The 22,789-nt window shown below is 45.6% G+C and overlaps 1 protein-coding gene across 1 annotated transcript in view; it reads left to right on the forward strand.

Moving 5' to 3' along the window:
* The window catches only part of CHRND (cholinergic receptor nicotinic delta subunit), a 37,937-nt gene that overhangs the window by 8,769 nt on the left and 6,379 nt on the right, over nucleotides 1–22,789 (forward strand). Inside the window, exons 3-9 of the mRNA XM_089680095.1 lie at nucleotides 1,268–1,312; nucleotides 2,740–2,849; nucleotides 13,283–13,438; nucleotides 16,357–16,472; nucleotides 19,208–19,408; nucleotides 20,602–20,713; nucleotides 21,391–21,505. Of these exons, the coding sequence (XP_089536221.1) occupies nucleotides 1,268–1,312; nucleotides 2,740–2,849; nucleotides 13,283–13,438; nucleotides 16,357–16,472; nucleotides 19,208–19,408; nucleotides 20,602–20,713; nucleotides 21,391–21,505 (855 nt within the window). The remainder of the gene's footprint in view (nucleotides 1–1,267; nucleotides 1,313–2,739; nucleotides 2,850–13,282; nucleotides 13,439–16,356; nucleotides 16,473–19,207; nucleotides 19,409–20,601; nucleotides 20,714–21,390; nucleotides 21,506–22,789) is intronic.

The raw sequence follows: 22,789 nt of genomic DNA on the forward strand, positions 1-22,789 counted from the left end.
AGACACAGCCGGAGCTTTTCTTGGCCAGTCACATCAGTTCTATATTTAAAGACAAAAAATGAAGCTTACAAAGAAAACAATGCTGCACCCACTTTGGCTTGGTCATGTTTTCAGACTGCTTTGAAGCATGTGACATGGGGTGCTTTGAATCTCTGAAGAGCAAAATGGATTGTGGAGCTAAACCTACTGCCCAGTGTCAGAAAGCTCAGTTGCAGGTCATTGGTCTTCTAACAGGATATAGACGCAAAACACATAGCTATAAATACCCAGGAATGAAAAGAACAAAACATCGGACTATTCTAAAGTTGACTTCTATGAGCCTTAGTCTAAATCCTATTGAACATCTATGGAAGGAGCTGAAGCATGCACTCCGGAGACAGTACCCATCAAATTTGAGACAGCATGAGCAGTTTGCTCAGGAATAATGGACCAAACTACCCATTGGCAGGTGCAGAAGTCTCATTGAGAGCTACAGAATTTGCTTGTCTGCAGTGCAGTCTCTAAACGTTGTGCAACAAAATATTAGTTGAAGGGCCCATCATTTTTGTCCATGCCAGTTTCATTTGTTTTATTATTTAAAATATTCTATGGAACTAAAAATCTAAAGCAAAACATATGTTTTTTTAAATAAAATATATAGTGAACATTGATGGATGACACAACATATAATTAAAGGCTGTTCTTTTTTTAATAGAATGGAGAGGGATTAGAACACTTGTCAGTTTTTATTGCTGTCTGTGTCACCCTCTCTAATTATCTGGTTTGCCATTATCATTGAAAGTGAAAGTAAAAGAAAATCCCAAATTTTGGGTTGTCCCCAGACAAATAATAGATGGGAAATCTTTCAATGGGGACATTGCTTCTGGTCATCTGGGGGTCACCGTGGAGAAAAAAAATTGACGGGGTTATAACCCTTCCTTACTCTATCCAAAATGTAAAAAGTTTTGCCTATAGTTCTTCTATACCTTTGGTTAGTTTTAAGTTACTTCAGAGAAAATTGTGGGTTGTTCTTTTTTCATGGACGGACATCAACAAACTGGTCCAGGTTTATACTGTATATCCAGCAGAGATGATAGATAGATAGATAGATAGATAGATAGATAGATAGATAGATAGATAGATAGATAGATAGATAGATAGATAGATATCCATTAAAATACACAAGATATTCATGTAAAAGTAAATTATTTTTGTGGTAATGTCTCAGCATTTTCATCAGTTACTTAGGCATTATAGTAAGGTGTATAAAAAAAATTTTTTATTGCAGAAAGAAGCAGATGAAACCCTCACCACAAATGTCTGGGTTGATCAGGTAAGTTATACTCTATATTCATTACCAGGCCTCTTCTAATTCTGTTTGTGGTTGTTATATTATCCTGAAATAATTGATTATACCAGATGAATTTGTCCACCTTTAAAAAGGCTTCTTGTAATCAGCAATTCCTATTGATCAATTGATGAGTAGTCCCTTGAGCTCTGTTCACAGGGAGGTGAATGGAAACCTGTGTAAATGTACTTGGACACCAGATAAATGAGTACCACTGTACACACTCATTCATGCTTATATACAAAACCACGTTAAACGAATGTCTAAGGCAGGGGTCTCCAACCTTACTAAACAAAAGACCAGTTTACTGTCTTTAAGACATTAGGAGGGCTGGACTCTTTGCAGTGGGAGTAGAAAATGCCTCATCTTTGGTATTATGTGAGAAATAGTGCCTGTTGTTAGTGTCAGTGGTAGGAATAGTGCCAAATCATTGGTATCAGTGGAAGGAATAGTGCACCATCATTTCTATCAGTGAGAGGTTTAAATCCCCATCATTGGTGTCAGTGGAAGGAATTGCGCCCCATCATTGGGTCATTGGAGTCAATGGGAGGAATAGTGCACCATCATTGGAGTCAGTAGGAGGAATAGTGCCCCTTCATTCCTATCAATGGGAGGAATAGGGCCCCTTCATTCCTATCAATGAGAGGAATATTGCCCCTTCATTCCTATCAATGGGAGGAATAGTGCCCCATCATTGGTATCAGTGGGAGGAATAGTGCCTCATCGTTGGTATCAGTGGGAAGAATGGGAAGAATAATGACATGCTTTTGGAGTCAATGGATGCACCATTCCGGTGCTCCAAAGGCCAGATAAATGCAATCAAAGGGTCGCATCTGGCCCCCGAGCCACATATTGGAAACCAGTGGTCTAAGGCTGTGGTTTTCAACTTGTGGAACTTCAGGATCCACATTTGTCCTTGGTCGCGACCCAAAAATAATTTAATTTCCAAAACATTATAATTTATTTCACAAAACAACTTGTGCAGTATTTTACAATGTATATGCACTTTTTAAACTGTAAGCAAATGGCTTCCTTCTTAAATGGATAGTCCAGTAATTACAGCATTAGTGAAAATAAAAGTGCTGTTGAGGTAAAAACCCACAAAAATAAATAGTAATTGAAACACATGAAATTAATTATAACTAATGGGAAATCTGGGGATCCTTCTTGCTCTTGGTAAGTGTCTGGGTGATGATAGGGGCATTAGGGAGGCCTGAGGGGCACTTTCCCCATGGCCCAGTCCACCCCTGTTCACGACCCACTACTTGAGAAACACTGGTCTGAGGTATATATTGCATCACTGAAACGATGTACTCAACAACCGCACTGTATGTTACAGCTGTATGGTTTGTTGTATTCTTGGCTTTCTTTGTTATGTCATTTGTTGAATAATGACTGTATTCTTTCAACAGGGATGGTATGACAATAGACTGACATGGAATACGACTGAATTCTATGACATTGAAATACTTAGAGTTCCTCCTGACATGGTGTGGCAGCCAAATCTTATCCTAGAAAACAAGTAAGAGTGGGTGGCGCTAATTAATGATATGTTATCCAAAATTACCTATTTTTCTTCTGTGCAAAACAAACAAACAAAAAAGCTATGCAGTACTTCTCTGCAATACATGCACGTTTTTCCAGGTTTCATCCGTGGAAAGATTTTGCTGAAGGTTCCGTGCCCCAAGCCGCAGTATCCCTGGCCTAAATCTAGTTCTGAGCTTCTATTGATAATTCTGCTTTGCTCAGGTTTTCTCTATGCTCCCAGTTATTGTTTGCTTCTGCCCACTGTTGGAGATTGTTCCTGGCAATAGTGTAAAGAGGATCCAACAACTTGAACTATGATTTCTTATGTCTGCCTGACCAGCCACTAGGAGGGCTATTGCCAGCTGCGCATGCTGCAGAAGAGTATAAATGTTAGGGAATGACCTTGGAAAGCCTGCTTCCCTCCCAGACTCTGATGTGTTCCCGTCCTCTAGGCCTGCTGCCTGGGGTGGTATTCTGTACTACAGAGAAGCCCAGGCCTGGGTCCTAAAGCTTTCTGCTGTCCAGCTGGAGAGTATATCTGGGGGAGTGTAACAGAAAGGTGATTGCCTGGATTGCCAGCAGGGGTGATTGCCAGCAGGAGTGAAGGCTTCACTTCTGAAAAGAAGCTACAGCTGGTAGACATTGCAGGGGGTTCTGGTGACTTATCCATGGGACCATAGACGGCAGTAAAAAATCTAGCAAACATGCAGAGAATAATGCACCAACACACCACACTGGATTCAAAGAGCCTGGTTTATTGGTTTAAAACATTGACTTAATGATCAACTTTATTAAATACCATAGCTATATTAAACTACAATACTCAATATCAGGGGTGGACTGACCATTTGGAAACTCAGGCACTGCCCGAGGGCCCGGGGTCAGTAGGGGGCCCCATGAGATGTCCCTTGTACCTTTTTCATAGGCTTTTTTGAGTTTGGGCAAGGACACAGGGGCCCCATGATCCCCTATTGCCCGGGGGCCCCATTAATTGTCAGTCCGCCCCTGCTCAATATCAATGAATGTATTCAGTCCAGCCACTAAGACCCGAGCTGACAAGCATTTATAATTACTCATCTTCTTACATTTTCCCTTTGATATAACACCAAAGGGATCCACCACATAAACCAGCCAGGATGGGATGGGGTGGGGGTGGTAGGGGAGCTCCTGTACGGTGGTCACTCTCTGGCAACTGGCAAAAACCCTATCTGACAGCCTCTTTATATAGGGCTCCTTGGGGTTCTGGAGAATTAGGGGGGTAGCCTGACATTAATTGACCTATCTCTATTGACTCCCCACAATTCCCAGAACCTTCTCTATCATGTGACCCTAGTTAGACTATCACATTCACCCCCATTAAAATCAATGAACTAGGGGGTAGAATGCCGTTGCCACGGTCTCATGAGGTGAAGGGGGGCCTCATACAGGCTTCTCTCTTCTTCCTATACAAGGGTATATGTGCTGCACTGAAGTTGCTCTACAATCTGAATAGTAGGGGGTGCTGATCTGGCATAAAAGTGTTTTTTGTGGAAGATGGAAAGACACGATAGGAAACATAAGGTGTAAACATTTGCACAAATAAAACCTTTACATGAATAAGCATGTCCATCTCAAAAATACAGTTTCCCTACCTTGTGGCCATATGTGACCTGCCAATTGTGCTTTTAAATATAGTAGAAATGTGCTGGATAATGTTTATATAATTTTAGTGGTTAGGAAAAATATATTGCACCTAGTGATTACAAGCACTATTTTATGAAATGGAAATAATGCCTTCAGATGAACAGTTACAAAATCACAATGGATGCTGTCAATATCATTTCCTAATTATAACTTCCATTATCCATTGCTAGGACTAGAGATGAGCGAATCGAACATGACGAAGTGGAATTCGTTCCGAAGATTTGGAAAAATTCGATTCGCGCCGAATCCGAAGATTAGCACACTTCGGATGCACGAATCGAATTTTCCAAAAAATGGCGGCGACATGTGTGGTGACGGAGCGGGGATCTCTGGGAAGGCGCGCAGACAAGGCGCTCTGACCCATAATGCATTCATTCATGACATGTGATCGCATTAGCCAATCAGCAGCCAGCCAGCCAGCACTGTGTAATGGTGGAGCTATAAATCGCGGCCATCTTAGAATTCTCCATTAGCCTCCGGGTCATTCAAGAGAGACAGACCTGTGTGTATGAAGGGACAGAGTTAGGGCCACAGAGACTTTAGGGCCACAGAATCGTTACTCAGGGACACAGAATCGTTACTCAGGGACACAGAATCGTTACTCAGGGACACAGAATTGTTACTTAGGGCCACAGCTATCAAAGAATCGAAAATTTAAAGTGACATACACCCTTTTTTTTTTGGTGGCTGTCGTGCACAGTTGGTGCTGCAGTTTGCCGATTGTGCAAAATAAACTGACTTTCTGCTTCACAACCACTATTGTACGTTCAAAGAGTTAAATCCATTTACACGCCGGCTGGCAGTAATATTTTTTGGGTGATTAGTGCATTCCAGTGACACAAACGTACAGTTTCCAGCCAACGGCAAGCTGCAATTGACCGATTGTGTACAATAAACTGACTTTCTGCTTCACAACCACTATTGTACGTTCAAAGAGTTAAATCCATTTACACGCCGGCTGGCGGTAATATTTTTTGGGTGATTAGTGCATTCCAGTGACACAAACGTACAGTTTCCAGCCAACGGCAAGCTGCAATTGACCGATTGTGCTAAATAAACTGACTTTCTGCTTCACAACCACTATTGTACGTTCAAAGAGTTAGATCCATTTACACGCCGGGTGGCGGTAATATTTTTTGGGTGATTAGTGCATTCCAGTGACAGAAACGTACAGTTTCCAGCCAACGACAAGCTGCAATTGACCGATTGTGCTAAATAAACTGACTTTCTGCTTCACAACCACTATTGTACGTTCAAAGAGTTAAATCCATATACACGCCGGGTGGCGGTAATATTTTTTGGGTGATTAGTGCATTCCAGTGACATAAACGTACAGTTTACAGCCAACGGCAAGCTGCAATTGACCGATTGTGCTAAATAAACTGACTTTCTGCTTCACAACCACTATTGTACGTTCAAAGTTAAATCCGGTTTTATTTTTGGGGTGCTTATTGAATTAAAGAGTATGTCAGACAACACGCAGAGGAGTGGCAGAGGAGGCAATGTTTCAGGAGCGAGCAGACGTGGCAGCAGAGGAAGGGGTCGAGGCAGCACTAGTCGCAGCCAGAGGCCAGTGCTCCCGGTGTCATCCAGCGGTCGTGTCTCCACCGACAACCCTGCCATCATCGATTGGTTGACTCGGTCGTCTTCCTCTTCCCAGGTCACCTCTGACACCTACAGCCAACGGTCGGTGGGTACGTCAGACACAACCGTTAGTTGGCATGGCCCGGGAGCAAGCCCACTGAAATCACGTGTCCTCTACCTGCCCCTGTCCTTTGGTGTTCCCTCACCAAGCAAAGTATCGCATGCTGTGGGCTGTGAGGAAGAGCTAACAGAGGGCGGTCAGGAACGGGGGGAGACATCCGCCTCTTCAGCAGCCAGGCGAAGAAGTACTGGCGAGGAGAGTGGCTCGGTAGCCGGTCTAGAGACAGGTCTGTCTCCTGACCCACACGCAGCCGAGGGGGCTAGTAGTGACGCGGAGACCCTAATTGATGATGATGAGGCTGACCGCACTTGGCAGCCTCGTCGTCATCAGGCTATTGCTTCCGCATCATCAGGAGAAGAGGGTGCCAGCTTGCCAGCGAGCAAAACAGTCGGTGGGTTGCCCAGGAGACAGCAGCAGGGTCGCAGCAGTGTCAGTGGAGCCAAACGGCCACGGAGTAGAGCACCAGCTCCACTGCAGCCTACCACCACGGCCAGTAGTGGTGCCGGTGTGCACGGAGGAAGTAGCAGTCAGCCAGTGAGGAGTAGCGGGGGCAAAGTTTCCTACTCGGCGGTGTGGCAATTTTTCGTCAAGCCGCCCGAGGAAGTAAACGTAGCCGTATGTCGACTATGTGGCCAGAAAGTCAAGCGTGGCCAGGGGGCCAATGTTGGGACTACAGCGTTGTGTCAGCATATGCAGCGTCGCCATTCGGTGGCCTGGGAAAACCGTGATAAAGATACGGCGGTTCTGCCTGCCCCAGCCCCCGCTCCATCACCCGCTCCCTTACTTGCTCCGTCACCCGACGTCAATCGCCCTCTATCAGCCAGTCAAGGCTCCAACACCTCTGCTGAGGGGAGTTGTCGCTCGTTGGCATCTTCCGCTCGTTCAGATGCTCCTTCTCCTGCTACTCCTCTTCACGGATTCCGTCAGCAGTCTTTCTTGGAATCCGTTTCCAAGAGAAAACAGTTTGCGAGCACGCACCCGACGGTGCAGAAGCTGAACGTCCTCCTGTCCAAGTTGCTGGTGCTGCAGTCCCTCCCTTTCCAAGTGGTGGACTCAGCACCTTTCCGAGAAATGATGGCTTGTGCAGAGCCGCGGTGGAGAGTGCCAAGCCGGCATTTCTTCGCCAAAAAGGCAGTGCCAGCCCTGCATTCACATGTAGAAGAGATGGTGGGCCAGTCTTTGAGCATGTCGGTCGCTGCCAAAGTGCACGGCAGCGCCGACGTGTGGAGCTGTAACTACGGTCAGGGACAGTACATGTCATTTACGGCCCACTGGGTGAACGTGCTGCCGGCACAGCCGCACCAGCAACTTGGACAGGTCACGCCGCTTTTGCCTCCACGTTTGCACGTCCTTGGTCCAGCAAAGATGTCCACCTCTACCACCTCTTCTTCCGCCGTGTCCTCAGCCGCCACCCCCGTGCCAAGTCCCATTACCCGACCGGCATATCACATGTGCAGGGCGCAACGGTGTCACGCTGTGCTGCACCTGGTATGCCTTGGCGAACGTAGTCACACACGGGAGGAACTTCTGAGTGTAATGAACAGAGAAATCGACAGATGGCTGTCTCCGCGCAAACTGAAAATCGGAACCATGTTGACCGACAACGGAAAGAACATGGTGTCTGCTCTGCGTCAAGGAAGGTTGTGCCATGCGCCATGCATGGCTCACGTGTTCAATCTGGTTGTCAAGCGGTTCCTAAAATCCACCATCCCACTGCAAGACATCCTTAAAATGTCACGTAAACTTTGCATGCATTTCAGCCATTCCTACACCGCAAAGCACACCCTCCTTGAGCTGCAGCGGCAGAACGGAATTCCACAGCATCGCCTGATCTGCGACGTTGCAACAAGGTGGAATTCAACCCTACATATGTTAGACCGCCTTTACGAACAGCGAAAGGCCATCACCGATTTCCTGATGTTACAAGCGGATAAAGGTACTCCCCTGTGTAACTTAGATGTCAGCCATTGGCAGCTCATGCGTGACACCTGCCGCTTGCTCAGGCCCTTTGAGGAGGCCACGCTATTCGTGAGTCGGCAGGACTATGGGATGAACGACGTCATTCCTCTGTTGCACGTCCTGGAACAAATGCTGTTAACAATGGCTGGTCAGGGTGCGGTAGACGTGGTGCACAGATCTCAACGCCACATGACCCCTGTGGGGGCAGGACAGGAAGAAGAGGAGGAGGTAGAGGAGGACATTGGTGCTCAGGAATTATTGAGTGAAATGGGTGGTTTTTCCACTCAGCGGACAGGAGTGGAGGAGCAGGAGCATCTGGTAGAGGAGGAGGAGGAGACAGAGGACCCAGACGCACAGTGGCAGTATGCTGTGGAGATGGAGGCAGGGAGTCCCTCGCATTCCTTGGCACAAATGGCCCATAGCATGCTCGGTTGCTTGCGTAGCGACAGCCGAATAATAACCATCAGACAGAGGGATGACTTTTGGCTGTCCACCTTGTTGGACCCTCGCTACCGTTCAAAAATGGTGGCCTTTTTCACACCTGCTGAGAGGGAGGCCAAAATAACGTACTATAAAAACCACCTATGTAGTCAGTTGGTCTCTGCCTTTCTGCGCGAACGTCCATCCTCAGACACTGTGGGCCCTGTGCGCTCGCGTTCCGCTGCCATGGCAGCAGGGGAGGGGTGGGGTGGTAGGAGCAGTGGCAGCTCCACCAGCAGCGGCTGCCTCAGTCTGCAGTCGATGATGAGTAGCTTTCTTCACCAGCGCAGTGAGGAAACTACTAACCAGCCGCAGCAGCAGCAGCATCAGGTGGACCTGGAGCAGGACCTCAAACAACAGGCTTGGGCCTACTTGGACAGCACCCTGCCAACCGAGGTAGACAATCCCCTTGACTACTGGGCAATGAAACTTGACCTTTGGCCCCAACTAGCTGAATTTGCCCTTGAAAGGCTGTCATGCCCGGCCAGTAGCGTGGGATCGGAGCGCGTGTTTAGTGCGGCAGGAGGTATTGTAACTCCGCGGAGGACACGACTGTCCACCCAAAGTGTGGAGAGACTCACGTTTATGAAAATGAATCAGGCGTGGATTAGTCTGGATTTCAAACCACCAGTTCCTGACACAACTGACTAAATCCGCCATGAATCATTCCCCAAACATGTTATTATTTTTAACATAGGCCTCTGTATGGCCTTCAATTTAAGCTGCTTACGCTTCGCCACTCTGCCATGGGCCCCTGTACCGCCTCCTCTTGCTGCTGCCAGGTCCAGAGTGTGTCATGGGTCCCTGTATGGCCTCCCATTGCTGCTGACTTCATCGCCAGACTCTGCCATGTGCCACTTTCAGGACTCCTTACACTGTTGGTGGGTTCCATTTTGTGATAGGGTGCTGTATGGCCTTCCATTGCTGCTGCCTCCACCGCCACCCTGCGCCATGTGCCTCTGTCGTCTGCTCACGCTGCTGACGGCTTCCGCTTTTTAACCGAGGCCTGTGTTTGGCTTCCGAATACTGCTGCCTCCACCGCCACCCTGCGCCATGTGCCTCTGTCGTCTGCTCACGCTGCTGACGGCTTCCGCTTTTTAACCTAGGCCTGTGTATGGCTTCAGAATAATGCTGCCTCCACCGCCACCCTGCGCCATGTGCCTCTGTCGTCTGCTCACGCTGCTGCCAGGTCCATACTGATTCATGGCCCCCTGTACCGGCTCCTCATGAACGTGGTTCAGCGGGTTTGCAACACTTAACGGCAAATCGTTGACAAACGCTGGGACGTTCAGTGTTGTGTTCAGATGTTCAGTGTTAAACCAGACACCAAAGGGCAGCACAGACCTGTTATTACTCGCTCAAGCATGGCTGAACAAAACCAGTCTCTACCACAAATTGGACCCAGACCTGCCCAGGGTCTCGTAAGTAGATTGCACGGAGGAGTAGAGTTCGTTATTGGAATTAACTGTGAGGGACTTTTAAACCTAGGCCTGTGTATGGCCTTCAATTGAAGCTGCTTCTGCTCCGCCACTCTGCCATTGGACTCTTGATAGTCGTCTCCTCATGCTGCTGCCAGGTCCAGAGTGTGTCATGGGTCCCTGTACGGCCTCCCATTGCTGCTGTCTCCATCGCCACACTCTGCCATGTGCCACTTTCAGGTCTCCTTACACTGTTGGTGGGTTCCATTTTGTGATAGGGTGCTGTATGGCCTTCCATTGCTGCTGCCTCCACCGCCACCCTGCGCCATGTGCCTCTGTCGTCTGCTCACGCTGCTGACGGCTTCCGCTTTTTAACCGAGGCCTGTGTTTGGCTTCCGAATACTGCTGCCTCCACCGCCACCCTGCGCCATGTGTCTCTGTCGTCTGCTCACGCTGCTGACGGCTTCCGCTTTTTAACCTAGGCCTGTGTATGGCTTCCGAATACTGCTGCCTCCACCGCCACCCTGCGCCATGTGCCTCTGTCGTCTGCTCACGCTGCTGACGGCTTCCGCTTTTTAAACTAGTCCTGTGTATGTCTTCCGAATACTGCTGCCTCCACCGCCACCCTGCGCCATGTGCCACTTTCAGGTCTCCTTACACTGTTGGTGGGTTCAATTTTGTGATAGGGTGCTGTATGGCCTTCCATTGCTGCTGCCTCCACCGCCACCCTGCGCCATGTGCCTCTGTTGTCTGCTCACGCTGCTGACGGCTTCCGCTTTTTAACCGAGGCCTGTGTTTGGCTTCCGAATACTGCTGCATCCACCGCCACCCTGCGCCATGTGTCTCTGTGGTCTGCTCACGCTGCTGACGGCTTCCGCTTTTTAACCTAGGCCTGTGTATGGCTTCCGAATACTGCTGCCTCCACCGCCACCCTGCGCCATGTGCCTCTGTCGTCTGCTCACGCTGCTGACGGCTTCCGCTTTTTAAACTAGTCCTGTGTATGTCTTCCGAATACTGCTGCCTCCACCGCCACCCTGCGCCATGTGCCACTTTCAGGTCTCCTTACACTGTTGGTGGGTTCCATTTTGTGATAGGGTGCTGTATGGCCTTCCATTGCTGCTGCCTCCACCGCCACCCTGCGCCATGTGCCTCTGTCGTCTGCTCACGCTGCTGACGGCTTCCGCTTTTTAACCGAGGCCTGTGTTTGGCTTCCGAATACTGCTGCATCCACCGCCACCCTGCGCCATGTGTCTCTGTCGTCTGCTCACGCTGCTGACGGCTTCCGCTTTTTAACCTAGGCCTGTGTATGGATTCCGAATACTGCTGCCTCCACCGCCACCCTGCGCCATGTGCCTCTGTTGTCTGCTCACGCTGCTGACGGCTTCCGCTTTTTAAACTAGTCCTGTGTATGTCTTCCGAATACTGCTGCCTCCACCGCCACCCTGCGCCATGTGCCCCTTTCAGGTCTCCTTACACTGTTGGTGGGTTCCATTTTGTGATAGGGTGCTGTATGGCCTTCCATTGCTGCTGCCTCCACCGCCACCCTGCGCCATGTGCCTCTGTCGTCTGCTCATGCTGCTGGGTTCCAGTTTTAAACCTAGGCCTGTGTATGGCTTCCGAATACTGCTGCCTCCACCGCCACCCTGCGCCATGTGCCTCTGTCGTCTGCTCACGCTGCTGACGGCTTCCGCTTTTTAACCTAGGCCTGTGTATGGCTTCCGAATACTGCTGCCTCCACCGCCACCCTGCGCCATGTGCCTCTGTCGTCTGCTCACGCTGCTGACGGCTTCCGCTTTTTAAACTAGTCCTGTGTATGTCTTCCGAATACTGCTGCCTCCACCGCCACCCTGCGTCATGTGCCACTTTCAGGTCTCCTTACACTGTTGGTGGGTTCCATTTTGTGATAGGGTGCTGTATGGCCTTCCATTGCTGCTGCCTCCACCGCCACCCTGCGCCATGTGCCTCTGTCATCTGCTTACGCTGCTGACGGCTTCCGCTTTTTAACCGAGGCCTGTGTTTGGCTTCCGAATACTGCTGCATCCACCGCCACCCTGCGCCATGTGTCTCTGTCGTCTGCTCACGCTGCTGACGGCTTCCGCTTTTTAACCTAGGCCTGTGTATGGCCTTCAATTGAAGCTGCTTCTGCTCCGCCACTCTGCCATTGGACTCTTGATAGTCGTCTCCCCACGCTGCTGCTGGGGGGACTTTTTAACATAGGCCTCTGTATGGCCTTCAATTTTAGCTGCTTACGCTCCGCCACTCTGCCATGGGCACCTGTACCGCCTCCTCATGCTGCTGCCAGGCCCGTAATCTGCCATGGGCCCCCGTACCGACTCCTCATGCTGCTGCCAGGCCCGTAATCTGTCATGGGCCCCTGTACCGCCTCCTCATGCTGCTGCCAGGTCCAGAGTGTGTCATGGGTCCCTGTACGGCCTCCCATTGCTGTTGTCTCCATCGCCACACTCTGCCATGTGCCACTTTCAGGTCTCCTCACACTGCTGGTGGGTTCCATTTTGTCATAGGGTGCTGTATGGCCTCCCATTGTTGCTGCCTCCACCGCCACACTGTGGCTCCACACTCTGGTTTTGGCCCCGTGACTGCCCAAATGAGTGAAGTGTGCGGTGATTCTAAGATCGACGGCACTCATCTGCATGTCATACTGACTGACAGTATTATTTCTCTTCCCCAGCAGACTCCAAGGGCATTTAAATTAAAGGTACAGTGTTCTGCACTAATATAAAGGCTCTCTGAAGCCTAGAAACACCCTTTTTATAAGTTAAATTCGCGGCGAATATATTCGGATCGAATCGAATTTTTTCGGCGAATTCGGCGAATCAGCCAAACCGAATTTTTGAATAATTCGCTCATCTCTAGCTAGGACTGAATGGATGATTTCCCCGTTCTGGGTACAGTACCATAGTGCTTACCATTAAAATCTTCAGGATACTGTTTTCTCATTACTTGAGTAGCACTGTTATAGGATACTACATTTTGCTTTGTGTATTTCACCAGCACATTCAGTCTGAACACATTAAGGAATACATTATGACAAAAATGCGATACCACTTACAATTGTCTGACACTTTATATTTAAATCTGTCATCAGTTTAGTTACTGAAATGTTTAAGTAAAGTTTCACAGTTATCAAATATTGAACACCAACAAGATTTCTTTTCATTTTAGCAACGACGGTAAATTTGAAGTGGCATATTACAGCAACGTTCTTATACATAACTATGGGTACATCTACTGGCTACCTCCTGCCATATTCCAAACACCGTGTTCCATCAATGTCAACTACTTCCCATTTGACTGGCAGAACTGCTCTCTGAAATTCAGGTGATTATATTTGTTCTGTTTTAGTCAGTTATGTTAGAGGTTATATTTACTAAAGTTTAAAGAAAATATGCAGGGGTTTTAAAGGTTTTTTTTAACTATGTAAATGTATGTGAATAACAGCAGTTTAAATGTGAATAACAACAGTTTAAAGGAGTGACTACCCAAAACCGATATATCAGTTATTGTGGAGATGCTGCAGGGCTAAACCATCTCTCTTTAGTTCCTGGAATTGCACCTCCACTGTAGCCATGATTAAGGCTTCCCTGTTGGATAATTTATCTTATGTTATAGGGAATGCATCAGGAGGAGCAGATTCATCTAAGTTGGGATTGGGCTTCCTGGGTCTAGGTATACCACTACCCCCTTAGGGATTGCTGATGAATTTGGGTCCCCCTATAGTCCTGCACATCCAGTAATACAGCATTTTCCATACAAGCTTTCATCCAGAGACAGAAACCAGTACTTGTGCGTTGGTTTTGATATTTATTGAGGGGATTACAACTTGGATAGGGTAAGGGGGGGGAGGCATAGGATGCCCAAGGAATCGATAACTGATAACAGCTTTCTGAAACTATTCACAAGCTTCTTTTCTCTGATGCAGTCTCTGTTGGAGTGCTAGCCAGCATTTCCTAGTTGTACCACCTCAGACCCTAGATGAACTCCTCTTCACCCAGCAATCTGAAGACTTACTTCCTGAGCAGGGGATTTGGCTCCTTTCCCTTAAATGGTGAACAGTCACTAGTAGGGGGCTAATCTGGTTTCCCACCAGAGTGTTCCTTCCCCTATCGGCCCAGGGGTGCAGGTGTACTGACTCGGATTCTCTCCTGTACTGCCTGCGGGTTGGCTGCTGCTGCCAGACCTATCAGTTGGGCTGTTCCATCCCTGCCATACAGGTAGTCCTCTCTCAGGGGGCCAGTGAGCTCCAAGCTTTTCTCCTCTCTGATTGTAGGTTCGCAGGCAGGCCCCATCCCACTAGGCCTCCTGGCAGCCTCCTTCCTCCAGCCTCACATCTTCCACCCCACTCTCCAGAATCCACTCCCTCCACTCTCCTGCTACTGAGCAGGCTCTTACACTTTTTTAAGGGAGTCCCAGCCCCTTGCCAAGCCTTCCAATGAGGATTGGCGAAGTCCCTCAAGAGTGCAGCCAACCACTCCTCAAATCCACTCACTGTCTCCAAGGCCCTCCTCCAAAAGCCTCAGAGCAGTGGGGCTGGACTGCAAAGTCTCTCAGCCCTGACCACAATTTGACCACTCTGGCTATCACACTTGAGCTGCTAACCAGCTCATGACTAGCCATTATAGTCTGGCTCCCCCTAGCCGACCTAGAAGAGTGCTACATTGGTATGCTTTCACTTCATTCTCACTGTTTTATGATTGCTGGAATACTATATTAGAGCACTGATATAGCAACTGGGGTTGGTTCAGGCTTGCAAATGCAAGCAAGATGAACTCTACTGTTTTTTTTTTAATTAAAGTGGAACTCTATTATAAATTAATTATCAAGTACAGAAAGGTAAATGGGCACATACTAAGAAGTACAGAAAATAAAAAAATGACTAGAATTGAATAGGTATCAAAACCCTGACTGAGTTTATTTTAAAGCTGTGATAGAACCCCATTCTCACCTCATAGTTTCCATATGTCATTTTGTATCTCTTATTCTGGGCTGGGTAAGGTGTACTTATACTTGACACATTTGTTACAATTATTTGTACTTGTTTTGTTCAACATCCTTTATCTTTTTCAACAGCTGTGTAGGGCACATGTATCTAAAGCCAAAGGTTTTTTTTATTATTTTTTTTTTAATATAGTATGCAATGGTTAAACCCCCTGTCAGGTATTTGTCTTCTGTCTTTGTTTCATTGGTGTGATTTTTCCTCCACATCCTATCCAGTAGACACACCAAGGAGTGAGAGAAAATATTTTCAAAGTGGGAAAATCCCCTCTAATACTGTTGTCTCTGCAAAACTATTACTGTTCCAGTGATATCTCGAAATTTGTGATTTTTCCCTCATTTCCAGTCTGGGTGACTATGGCCACCAGTTTAAACGGACAGGGGGAATTAATTCCCTACTCTACTCTACCCTACCCAAAAAATGGCTTTAGATATACTTTAATAGTTTTCTGTGAAATATTTTAATTTTTTCAAAAGTTTATACATATTTATACTTGTTTTTTTTATGATGTACAAATAATCATCAGAGAGTGTGGTTAGTATCATGGCTGAAGGACTGCTTAAATAAGAACAGTTAGACCTCGGTCACACCAATCTGACTTTGAAATCATGTGACTTCTCTTGAAGTCACACAATTTCAAAGTAGAATCTCAGTGCAACTTCAGGTGCGATTTGTGTATCTGTGTACAGATGTCTATGCAAGTTGCACCTGAACTTGCAAAAAGTAGTTCATGCACTACTTTCAAAATTGGCAAGGCTCCGGTCAAGTCAGAATCACACCGGTACGATTGGTTCAATTGCCGACAATATGGTGCGACTTGTCATGAGATTTGAAACTATCAAATCGCATGACAAGTCGCACTGGTATGACCGGTCACTTAGCCACCAAATTATTGTTTTCAATTAATCCAGCAAGAATGAAAGAATTGGACAAAAAAAACCAGTAAAGCACAATCATTTTGCAGCTCTTTCAAACAGGAAACAGAAAATGTGACTGTCCCCTGTACATCCATGCCTAGAACCACACATATCTATACATGACCTACCTATATAGATCCATACTAAAAACTGCAGATATTCAAAAACAACAAACACCCTCAAAGTCTTATGTATTATTGAACATCATTTTTTACTTTTCTGAATTCTATTACTGTATGTCAGTGGAATAGCAACCACGTTCTTTTATTTGGTACATATTCTTTATAGTTAGCCCCAGATGGGTAACATATTTTTCTCTGCTGTAGTTCATTAACTTACAACGCTAAAGAGATAAACCTACAGCTAAAGCAAGATACAGAATTAGACACACAGAAAAGTTTCCCAGTGGAGTGGATTGTCATTGATCGAGCAGCATTTACAGGTGAGGCGCCTCATTTCTATACTGCAGAAATAACAATTACAAGCTTATAGAACACAAATGTATATATTGCAGCTTAGTAATCCTTAGATGTGGTGGCTGCGTTAGTTTTCTTATTTTAGGCTTTCTTCCTATTATCCTTCCTTTATTTTATCCTAGTGATCCTGCCAGTAACACTCTTCTATCCTCACTGTTCTATATGTTCTACAGGGGAGCAGGGGAAGCAACATTTTCACCCTAGGACGTTTGTTCCCTAATTTGACCACCAATCACATCCCCCTTTTCATCTCCATAATATGGGGGGGGGCAGCAGTGTGCTGTAGTCCAGGGAAGAGAACTACTTGAGATTTCATTGCAACATAGGAGGAGTGCACAGTAAATTACAAGCTCATTGGATTTCTGGCAATATAAACAGGCATTTCTTGCACTTTTCATGGTTTCTCAATAATAAGTACTCAGTAAACAAAGTCTCTCCCAAAAGCAGCTGGAAAGACAACAATGCCCCCCCAAGCATTTATCAAATGTATCTCATAAAGCAGCACTGGTTTATGAGATACACTTCATGTTTTGCACTAATATAACAAAACACTTTCGAGTATACTGTATCTTTCAAGGCTGGCTTATATAGCATATCGGGCATGTAAGTTTACACCAGGTATGAATGCAGTGGTGTATTTAGGTTTTGTGCTGCCCTAGGCAACACAAAAATTGGCAACCCCCTCCACCCCCGCAGAAAGAGCCTGACATTGACCAAGAGCACCCCTGCCCTTCACCTGAGCCTTCCACTACCACTGCCCCCCATACACCAGCCACCAACCACCATGGTGAGAGAGAAAGACACTCACCTTCACAGCTCCGGACATCCCCAGGAACGAGAGTTAGGCTGTGCATACACCATCATGAAACCCACAGCATCTCTCGGAACCCATCAGGTCCCCATGCCACGTGTGTCCCTTCTTCCATCCATTTTTTCAAGAGGCAGTGTTGCCCCCCCTGAAAAATGCAGCCCTAGGCAAATGCCTTGTTTGCCTTGTGGTAAATACCCCCCTGTATGGATGCATATCAAAAATATTGAAATATGACAAACACTTCAGATGAACAGAGGATCTTGTTATTATTCCCTAGAGAACCCTTATAGCTGCATGCTTACTTATTTGTTACATTGGGCTATAAAATTAATAGCTGTAAAAAGCATATGGCCACCATAAAAGTAGCTGTACAGTTTGGGGGAGATTTACTACAACTGGATCACTCAGAATCTGATGTAGCTGTGCATGGGAGCCAGTCAGCTTCTAACTTCAGTTTGTTCAATTAAGGTTTGACAATAAAACCTGGAAGCTGATTGGTTTTTATGCAGAGCTGCACCAGATTTTGCATGCTCCAGTTTTAGTAAATCACCTCCTTTGTGTTTTTTTTACCCAGTGCATTTAAGTTCTGAGCATAAAATAGGGCAAAGCAACAGGTTCACTTTAATTCCCCCTCTTCAGCAGCACATACACACTTTTTCTGTACACACATACACACTTTTTCTTTTCAAATTATATATGCTTAACCATATGTCAAATTTCATATCTAACCATTCAGCAGATGCGTCTGCATATTAATCTACTAGTGGCAAGGCTGCTAAATGCACCAAGAATAAGTTATGAACCATGACATCAACTGAGAAAGTTTTTGGTTCTAGCTTGGGTCTCTGCCCCAACACCACTTCCCAAATGAGGCGATTGGTTCTCTGCTTCAGGGATACACCCTGCTGAGTTCCTAGAAAAAGCTAAGCTGAGTTGAGCTAAGTTGAAGATTCTCCCGTTTAACATCCGAACCACCTTTGGGAGATAAGGCCCTTTTGCTCTGAAACCTGATCTGCTTAACCCAAGGCTGATGGCAAGTACTTTAACCCTCTGAACTTCTTTCTGTTATCTCTTTGCTTTGCTATTGTTTTCTGTATATTTATATATATATATTGGCTACATATTTTTCTGTAAATATTTTTATTGCACCCTTTTGACTTTTTAGTAATAAATCTTACTTTCTGAAAGTGTTGAACTGCTTCTAAAGCTCTTTAATGCAAACTAAGAATCCCTGCCTCTGAAAAGCGCTACTGTGTGTGTGTTTTAAACTTCGATATATCGCTGCCTGTGGTGACAGTGGTATACCGATGCTTATGCAAACATCATAATGTTATTGCTGATATTGCCGAGTTTCCTCTCTTCTTCTCTGTACAAAAAGGAGGTGGTGGCAGTGTGAAGGGTTAATTGAGTAATTAACCTGACCCAGTAACAATCGCTTCCAGGCTTCCAGCACACAGGTTGTGGTTTATTAGCTGGAAAATCTTTGTGCAGGGTGCAGCTGGGCGTGGCATTGTTAGGCACGTGACAGCGCGGTTTTAGATTGGCTAGTCTTTCGGTCATGAGTTTGGTGAGAAGGGCTGGGGTCTGACGCCGCGATCGTCACACTCAGAGCAAAGAAACACTTAAAAATACAAGTTCCCACACTGCAAAGCATAGTTAATACTGTGCAGCCCAAAAAATGGTTGAATTTTAGAATGAATCTACATTCACTGAATGATAAATAGAATGGGCAACACATGGGCAAATGCTGTAGAATGATTTTTTCGAATGTTGAGCAAATCCCATTTGAAGGTGAATGGAAAACATCTATAATAAATAGTGAGTGAATGGGCAAAACTCAATCTTTGCATCCCTAGATGTTTGTCTAGTTAACCTTACTGTGTTTTCCAGAAAATGGAGAGTGGGAGATTGTCCACATTCCAGCCAAAAAGAATATCGACAGGAGCGTGTCCCGTGAGAGCACCAAGTATCAGGACATTACATTCTACCTCATTATTAAGAGGAAACCCCTCTTCTACATTATTAATATCCTGGCTCCCTGTGTTCTAATTGCTCTGATGGCCAACCTTGTCTTTTACCTGCCAGCTGACAGTGAGTACCTCATTAGAGAAAGAAATATATTTACCAGCAAACAAGATACAATATTATTATGTTATATTGTTTAACTAACACAATAGTTGAACTACAATTATATAGGAGGGATTTAGAGTGGTGCCTGCAAATATCTTTATCACCCCAAAACCTATTTTGTGTGAACATGATCCCCCAGTCCTTGAAACACTTTTCAGAGTGCATAGCCAGCATCAGAAACTGATAGAAGGGAGAGGGCATTGCAGAAATAATAAGAAATCTTTTATGTAGGATATTTGGGCTCCCCACCTACCTCCTGTGCAGCCAGTCAGTAGGCCTTATCTGCTGGAAAGATCCAGATGTACTAAACCTGGATCATGGGTGTTTGTGAGGCCTCGCTAGCAAGTTAATGTGTGATTCTCAACATTAGGCCTGCAACCCAAAAGCCTGAGGAATATAGTACCCGTGCACATAAGCACTGGAATGGTGGGACTTGGACACCCCAACCATGTCTGAAGCATGTAGGACCATGGTGGATGGACAGGCTTATAAAACTGCATAAGGGGGCACTGCTATCATCCTGGGATAAGCCAGCCTTACACATGTTATGTAGTCCTTGCTGTAGACCACCAGCAGGGTACTTGGCCATAACTCGCAGCTAAGGAGTGCTACAGACTTGGTCTAGTCAGCAGAATTTACTTCAGCTGAAGTGTAAAGGCGTGACTGAACTGATGATTCCCTCAGTGATTGTTGGTGTTAAAAAGCAAATTCCATGCCATTGTGCAGGAGGTGGAAAGCTTGAGCTGTGGTGCTATGGAAGTAGTAACAGAGCATGTTTTGGTGTAGGCTTTGCTGTAGGCCTCCAGCAGCAGACATGGCCATGACTTGCAGCTAGAGGAATCTACATCAGTAGATCCCCATAGCTCCCATATTCCTATTCCCACAAGTTTAAATAAGAGCAGATGTCTATTCTGTTACCTGAAAGTTTACTTTATAAGAATACTGTAAGTCTGTAATACCTTGTAATAGGTTTGTTTCTATATGTATAGGCAGGTGTTTATGACATATAGTACTTTACTTGGGGTATGTGGCCCTAATCATTTTACTTCTACCACCATAATAAATATGCATATAAATGTTTAATATAATGTGATACTCCCTGCTTAATAAGGCAGCACTATAGTAGTCTGTGTATAACATCATATTTTTGGCAGGTGGTGAAAAAATGACCTTAGCCATATCTGTCCTGTTGGCTCAGTCTGTCTTCTTGCTGCTAATCTCACAGCGCCTCCCAGAGACCTCCTTGGCTATACCACTCATCAGCAAGTGAGTTGCTCAATTGTTCTTTTCAACTTAATTGTAACTGCTGTTTTGGTGTATGCTAAAAATTTCTCTTATCTACTGCTGCCTGCATCAACAAAATGTTACTGAAAGATCTTAAGCATGTGGCATACTTTTGATGTGTTGCATTCCTGGTCCAGCTGCTTACCGTGGTTACTTCCACTGGCCTCTGCCTTGATGAAGGGGTGAGCCAATGGATCCACAGTGCACAGTGCGGAATGCCAGCACCCAAATCTCCCTAAAGTGTTAAATGTAGGAAATCTTTAAGCAAACTCTAAGCAAGAGTATCCTGAAGAGTTCAGCGGTGCAGTGCAATAAAGGGCTAGTGGACCTTTACGTACTTGTATCTTTGCAATAAAGCTGAATAGGCCAGGATTATTCCAAATGCATTTTAAACTGCCCAATGGTCTGAGACCAAAAGATAATTAAAAGGGGACTCCAAACTTAGCCAAAAGTGCAAATTCATTTGCAAGGCTTTGCTGTGAACATGGAAAAATGTTCTGTGTGTGTATGTATGTATTGTCATTTTCAGTGGTACTTTTATATTTTTGTATTTCATAGGGTGTATTAATTTAAATTGCTAAACATATTACTGTTCTACACAACAAAGCATATGGTCACCTAAACAGATTAAAACATTAAAACTGTCTTCTGTTCCTCAGGTATCTGACATTTATCATGATTCTGGTGACAATTGTAGTTGTGAGTTGCGTTGTTGTATTGAACATGCATTTTAGAACTCCCAGCACACACATCATGTCAGAACGGATGAAAGAGGTATGACCAGAATACAGTGATTTCATTCCATAATTATATATAGCAAATCCTTTTTATATAGCTCAAGTCTGAAGTTTAGGCAGTGAAATTGTATGAACAGTAATAATATGAGGGTAAATCTGGGCATATTTACATTCTGATGTTTTGTACACTTGAATTCTGCTGTATGTTGAGTTGGGTCAGTCTAAAACTTCTTATTTGTCATGTCTACTCTGACCACTAGATCTCCTCACCCACCTCTGCTTGTTCCACCACTTTTTGTTGCACACTCCACATCTAGGCAAGCTGGATTCACTGCCTCTTCCCGCCAAACTGGCCAGGGACTTTGCCCTGCATCGTCATGTGATAGGGTGTGCACATGCCTTTCTTTAGGGTGAAATTTTGCCATCTTGTGTCCCACACACTCCAGGCCCAAGGCCTGCTCCTCTCACAGTACTCACATTTCTCAAGCCCACCTTCTTGAATAAAGAATGCCCACACAGAATGCTTTTCATCATATTACTGAAGAATGACAGCAACGTGGCACAATTTCACATTTTCACCTTTCCTCATTTACAGTGCAGAACACTTCAGTGCCACCATCACAAGTTCCTATAGTCCAGCCATCTTCCCAAATGCTCTTTTGTAAGTGCCCCAGTACTCATGAGTGTCCCCCGAAGGCCTACTACTCTCCAGGCTACAAACTTACATGCTGTAGATCAGGGGTAGCCAACTCCCATCCACCTTTTGCCCAGGGCCCCACCCATGCCAAAATGATAATAGAAAAAATGTGGCCACCAGAGTAGGCAGGACAGCCTACATAACAACTGTCTCATCATGAATAAAGATGTGGGTTATGACCAAACATAAAGCAAAACAAAAAACAAGCGTGAGAGCAGGCTGTGTTAAGGTGGTACTTAATAAACCAAAGCAGAGTAGTAATTGTATAATTTAAAAGAGGTACAAATCTTTATTTAAACCTTAATTAGAAAAGGGAAACCTTGCAAGGTAAACAAACATACAAAACACAACAGTCAATAAAATAAGCAGTCCGGACTGCAAAGTCAACAGGCAATATATGGTGTTAATTAAAGCAGCCTAGAACACAGGTACTTAAATGAATGCCAATAATGGACAGCAAAAGCGTAGCTAGAAGTAATATATTGTAAGCAAAAACATGCTGTTGGTATATTGGATGTAAATAGGATAATAAACTATTACTACCCTAGGCACTGAATGACAATGTCCTGCCCATAAGTGATCACATAAATTGGAATGGATTAAATCAGAGTGAATTGCAGTTGC

The sequence above is a fragment of the Staurois parvus genome, unplaced genomic scaffold, assembly GCF_062004578.1.
Source record: "Staurois parvus isolate SC_StPar_1 unplaced genomic scaffold, SC_StPar_1.0 ptg000235l, whole genome shotgun sequence".
NCBI lineage: Eukaryota > Metazoa > Chordata > Amphibia > Anura > Ranidae > Staurois > Staurois parvus.